Here is a 6406-nt window from a genome sequence, read left to right as displayed (position 1 = left end):
GAAACACTCCGGTACGAAGCCCGGCTGCTCTGTGTGTAGAATAGTGCAATAGTTGCCCTTCAAATTATCAGTTATATTAGTTAACTCGCGCACTAATGGAAAATTTTCAGAGTTCCTTTATCACTCTATCTTACGAAAATATTATAGTGAACCGATTAAAGACTAAATTAACGTTTTTTATAACGAGCCTCATAAATTTTATTTTAAAATTGATTCGATTTACTGAAGTGTACTTATTATAATTTTAATCCTCTTAAGCCAGTTCGGTTCCCAAGCACTTCACGTGTTTTCTCTCCTAAATGTCTGAGGATAATTCAAAATATACTTCATCTCCAGCTGATAATTGTTCGTTAAGTCAAGGGCTCCCGCCATAGCCAACTTACCTAATGTACAACTGTTGGCAACTAATTTCGTCATAACCTAGCTGGCGTAGACAGGGTCATTCGGAGGTGATGCTCCCTCAAAATTAAATGTTGCCCCCTCAAATGAAATTTGTATTTGCCCCCCCCCTGCATCTTTAAGATTTAGATCGTTATTTATAGGTAACTATTTCTTAATAAAATACAAGTTATAGTCTTGTAGAATGGTCTGCTTCAGAAAGCAAGGTTTTTTTTTGTTGAACACCAAAAATATTTAACGCGCCACTTATGTTAATTTCCGAAATTAGGTAACGAAAAAAATGTGCCCCTCACAAAAAGCTACTGCCCCCTTAACGAAATTCTTCTGGCTACGGGCCCTGGGCGTTGATCATTTTAAAATGGTAGTCATGGGTAATTAGAAGGGTATTCCAAAAACTTACGTTAATTACACCCGTTTTGTTTATTTAAGAAACCGTTTTCTGCGACTGACCCTAGTCAACAGAATTGCTTTATCAGTAGAACTTTAATAAACAATTGACATTGATTGCGATTTCATTCAGGCTTTAGTGGACGTAGAAGCTCTCAGTCTGCTTTGAAATAATTCCATAAACCCGAACCAGCCAATCAGCGGCAAGGGGGGAAACGGCCCTCAGCGGGCGCCAGCTATAAAAAGGGATGGCCCGCTTATCGTTTCTTCAGTATCGAATTCATCGACGCTGACTTTAGAGCCATCAAACCATACATTTAATGCTGCATTTTACATCGAGCTGGAAGTACTTTGGTGAGTTATTTTACCGTTAATCAGCGTTGCCAGACGTACCGTAATTATGGTACAATTCAATAACTCTAGCTAGGAATTTGGTACGCCTTTTTGCAATCATTTGAACAGACCGTATACCATATTATCAATAATTCTGATAGGTCTTACCATACTGTCAAAACGTTTCGAAACCACTAACATTTTGTACTGATTTTCAGCCCAAAAAGGTTATTAGCCGCGTTTGTTTAAATTAAATTTTGAAGTCGACAAGGCAAAGAATATAAAGCCCCAGGAATGGAAGGTGTAGCTCCGTCTAGTGGAACTTTTGTGCCTCTCGTTTTTAAAGAGAGACCGGGTTGCGTAAACAGTTTCCGGTTACTCTGATTTGCTTTGCCGGAAGTTTAGAACGCAACCAAAACACGCGGCCAATAATTTCAATCCTTCCATTCCTGGGGCTTTATATTCTTTGGTTTGATATTTAAAATTAACTTTTATTTTTTTTTAAATTATCGAAACTAGCCTACATAATGCTAGTGAAATAATTTTGCAAATAATTAAATAATTTTTGAGTTCGTGTACCATAATTACTATTTTACATCTGGCAACGCTACCTTTAATTGTGGTACTTTTAAGCTAGTCTATTTTACCCTAAACATACTTTTGTCCAATGACCTTAATCGTGTACTTAGTACTAAAATAGCTATAATAATATCATTTGTAAGAGAATCTAGACTAATCAAGATTTTTCAAATTATGGGACTAAATAGTTGTATAAAATAAAATTAATAAAAAGTATAAAAAAGTAATACGTTGCTCTTACGTCACAAGACACGGCTTTATTAGTACAATCTTCGCACGCGCGCTAGAAAAATATATTTATCGCCACATTACTTAATAAAAAGAAATATTATTCAAGTTTGTTTAGAATATGGGCGTATAGAAACATCTATTTTAACGCGTATAGTGATCCATGGACTTTGAATTCTAAAGAATTCTTGGAATTCTAAGTCCGTGAGTGATCCCATCTGTTAAATGAGGGTTGACAAAACGGGGGTGAACACCTGGTCTGATTTCAAAAACAACCCCGTGATTACCCCCATGTTTTGTCAACCCCTTTCTACGGCTGTTAAAATTGTCAGATTATCATTATCTGAACAAATTTTAATAATCTAGTTTATTTATTCTACAATTGATATTATTATAACTATAACCAAGAATGTATTTATTTATACACAGAGAGAATGAATATGTCGAGACTATCGACGGACAAGAGGGGGGGGGGGGGAAAGGAGGCGTCTTATTTTTTGCGTCCTCACAGCAGCGTTAATCGCGTCGAAAAACGTAATTTTTAAGAACCAATGAGATTGCGGTATTATTTGATTTTATTAAAGCGGAGGAGCATACCGGGGGCCCCAACGGGTGGAATTGGAGAAACGCTAAAAATAATCTCGACATGTTCATTCTCCCTGAGTATAAATAAATACATACTAGCTATAACTATTATATTCGTAATTTATTGGTATTATTATTTATTATTAAGTTACTTGCTGGTTCAGCTATATAAATGGTTCTTATTCGTAATTTATTGGTTCAGATAGATAAATAGTTCTTATTCGTAATTTATTAAATTACTTATTGGTTCAGCTATATAAATGGTTCTTATTCGTAATTTATTAAATTACTTATTGGTTCAGCTAGATAAATGGTTCCTTTTTCGTAATTTATTGGTTCAGATAGATAAATGGTTCTTATTCGTAATTTATTAAATTACTTATTGGTTCAGCTAGATAAATGGTTCTTTTTCGTAATTTATTGGTTCAGATAGATAAATGGTTCTTATTCGTAATTTATTAAATTACTTATTGGTTCAGCTATATAAATGGTTCTTATTCGTAATTTATTGGTTCAGATAGATAAATTATTCTATTCGTAATTTAATTTGTTTTGCAGTTCACCGTTTTCCACAATCATGTCATTTACCAAAGCTAGCGCCATATTCTGCTGGCTTGGAATAATCTGCCTGATTGAAAATGCGGCTCATCCAGTGTTGGGGTACCCCTACCGTTATCAGGGACAAAATGACGTTGACGGACAACACGACCTCGAGGAAGCTTACCAGAGAAGCCGTCTTATGTCTATGGTTGAGGACTTTAAAGAAATGGTCAAAGACGACGACGATGGTTGCCTTAAAAAACTCATCTGCGAAATTGCTGTTAACCCAACCTTATTTGGTGTTTATGGAATGCGCGTGGCATTCCTGTTTAGGTAAATATCATTTTTCATTTTTCTTTAAATCTTAATGCAAGTGGCGGCTCGACGTGAAGTAGCTCTTTTTTCAATAGATGTCGCTAGCGTCGAAATCAAAAAGGCGGTACTTATAGGTACCCCTCGCGTTGATTGGGTCGTTTGTAAATTGGTCAATATCATAAATTACAGCAATTATAAACAATATTTTTACGTGGGATATATAATTTCTGTTAAAGCCCACTAAATAGAGTATAAGTTGTCTAACTATAATACTCTACAATGGCTCTCTGACGACGTTATCATTTGGCTATTTTAAATTTTAGCTTCCTTTGCCATAAATAGATGGCACCACGCTCTCCAGTAAAGTCGCGTTTTTCGAAGAATCGCATAGATTCATGGCCATCTCTAACAATAGGGTTATTTTTTTCCATAATAAAGGTGGAAATGATAGAGCTACCACTTGCTTTAAGAGCGATTAACAAATCATTTGTAAACAACCATTAAGAGCACAGCCATTAGAAAATTGGTTTTAAAGCTTTTACTTATAATAGATGGCGCTTATTTTAACCTTTTGGTGGGAAAGGAATAAAAACAGTGATTTATAAAAAATAAATAAACTACTATTAAAACTATTTTAAGCGATATTTATGTAAAAACCACAAATTAAGCTCGATAAATATTTATCAGAAAAATAACGACGAAAAAATAAATATTTTACACGGTTTTTAAATAATTTCACAAATTTGAGTTTCAGCCTGTTGGCGCCATCTCGTAAGATTTGTTATTTAAAAGTAGCTCCCTAATGGTCGTTCACCTCTGTTGCAGCACCCTACACAAGGAGTACGCAACCCGTCAAAAGTCGTGCATTTTGTTGTGTACATTTTTCATTGGTTAGACGCTTTAGCGCCTGCTGCTGTCGGAAGGGGAAAATTTGGAAATTGTCTTCCCCCTTTCCGTAAAACGTTCAGCGTAAAGGCTTGTCCAATGAAATTTGTACACAACACTGCGTTAGCTTATTTAAAGGCTTGCTGCGTTCTCCTTGTGGTTGTTGCTACTAGGTGAAAGGATGTAACAGTTTAAGTAAAGGACTGGCTTAATTTTTCCTAACAAACTTCTTTTCTGTATTTGTTGTAGAGAAAGAACGAGAAAAATATTTTCTCCAGAAATTAACCAATTGCAAGAAAGCTTCGACTTCGGAACGACATTCCCTTATTCGCGATTTTGCCAAAAGAGAAACCCCTCCTGCGATTACAACACCGAGGACATGATTGATATTACCAGGATGGAGAAATACATGCCGTTACCTTGATTTTATTTATTTATCTGGATGTTTTTAAATCAGTCATTAAATTTTTTTTTTAATTTACACCAAAATATTGTATGTTGTTATTTATCACTCTGATAACAGTCGCGTTATCTGATACGAGTTAATAATTACGATAGATCAGACATCAGATTATCAGCTTCGGAAAGCGACTCTAGAGAAAAGATTGCTGTCCGTTGGAAGCCAAAGGAGTTGGGGGAAAAGGGGAGCTTCGGAAAGCGACTCTAGAGAAAAGATTGCTGTCCGTCGGAAGCCAAAGGAGTTGGGGGAAAAGGGGAGCTTCGGAAAGTGACTCTAGAGAAAAGATTGCTGTCCGTCGGAAGCCAAAGGAGTTGGGGGAAAAGGGGAGCTTCGGAAAGCGACTCTAGAGAAAAGATTACTGTCCGTCGGAAGCCAAAGGAGTTGGGGGTAGAGGGGAGCTTCGGAAGCGACTCTAGAGAAAAGATTGCTGTCCGTCGGAAGCCAAAGGAGTTGGGGGAAAAGGGGAGCTTGCCCTTGGAATGACGTATGTTGCCGTGTCGCGAGTTAAATCATTGGATGGTATAATTTTTGACCCGGGTTTTAATATTGCGTGCCTTTTAAAAATTATCAATAAGATAATCTAAGCCTAATTAACCACTGGATTTGCAGCTCGCTCCGCTCAAGTCAGCGTTGAAAATGCCGTTTTCGGTTTTTGCGACGACCTAGTAAACAATGGCGTCGGAAGGGAAATATTTGGTTAGGCACAAAAGTATAAATCCGGGCAGCCCACAGCGCTCCAAGAAAATTATGTATTTGTGATAGTCTTAGTCGATAATTCAAAATAACGGTAAAAAACGCCGCCGATCAGTTTAGTAAAATATTTTCGTCAGCGTAATCGTCGGCCATTTTCGGTATGGAGATACAGGCCGGTAGGCAGGCAAGGCTGCCAGATTTCGATAGACCGAAAACGGCCAACTCTCTCAAATGATTTCGTTTTCAAAACGAAAATTTTGCGGCGTAGCTATCGACTAAGACTATTATCACGACAATAGAGCAGTGTTTAGCAAATATCAAGTTTATTTCAGTATTTAATTAAATCACTTTCTTAATGTATATAATTATATGAATATATTATGTATAGTATAATTATTATTTCTGGGGATTTTGGAAAATAATAGACCAAAATGTGATTTATGAAATGTTTGGAAGGGCAATTTGGACCCCCGCCGGAAATCTAGGAGGGTTCAATATACCCCTATTCCACCGCCACTGCTAATAAACCATATTTTCCTTATGTTTTCAGATGACTTAGGCCTAAGGTGGTGCCTTGGGTATTAGCCTAGCTGATTAAAAAAAAATAAGTAAAATAAGGAGTTGCAGCCGAACAATTGTTCTGACGAAAGATGATTTTCAGATATCTTAAGGCGATTGATCAGCTTAATATTTGATATTACCCTCAAAATAAACCAGAATTAAAATTTAAAAATATATTTAACAGGGTTGTTTAAAAATGCTTTTTTTTCTAAATGCAAAATGTAAAATGGTTTTTGCAGATCAAAATTAAAATACAAAATGTTTTTCAAAATGCAAAATGTTTTTACAAATGGACAGTTAGTTTGTAATTATTAATAATTTTTTAGTTATTAATTACTAATTAATTGTTATTATTAATTATAAATAAATAACAATTACGTAGAGATTTCAAAACCATCCTTGCAGCCAGCGGTGGCACTGTACTTGGTGAGGTTAAAGGTA

General features: G+C 36.0%; 1 protein-coding gene across 1 annotated transcript; it reads left to right on the top strand.

The window, feature by feature from the left end:
* Positions 1-986: 986 nt before the first annotated feature.
* On the top strand, positions 987-4730 carry LOC149962850 (uncharacterized). The gene is made up of 3 exons (XM_090170375.1): positions 987-1140; positions 3070-3384; positions 4501-4730. The coding sequence occupies exons 2-3, from the start codon at positions 3089-3091 to the stop codon at positions 4673-4675; spliced, it is 471 nt and encodes a 156-aa protein (XP_090026501.1). The 5' UTR covers positions 987-1140; positions 3070-3088; the 3' UTR covers positions 4676-4730.
* The last annotated feature ends 1676 nt before the right edge of the window (positions 4731-6406 follow it).

This window comes from Leiobunum rupestre, chromosome 1, assembly GCF_980474605.1.
Source record: "Leiobunum rupestre chromosome 1, qqLeiRupe1.1.hap1, whole genome shotgun sequence".
Taxonomy (NCBI): Eukaryota; Metazoa; Arthropoda; class Arachnida; order Opiliones; family Sclerosomatidae; genus Leiobunum; species Leiobunum rupestre.
The sequence above is the reverse complement of the archived record's forward strand: the minus strand, read 5'-3'. Positions and strand labels throughout refer to the sequence as shown.

Bases quoted from the DNA above. Each gene is read 5' to 3' on its own strand.
- LOC149962850 (XM_090170375.1), top strand. From the start codon at position 3,089: ATGTCATTTACCAAAGCTAGCGCCATATTCTGCTGGCTTGGAATAATC. The intron at 3,385-4,500 runs GTAAATATCATT...TATTTGTTGTAG, and splicing joins CGCGTGGCATTCCTGTTTAG to AGAAAGAACGAGAAAAATAT.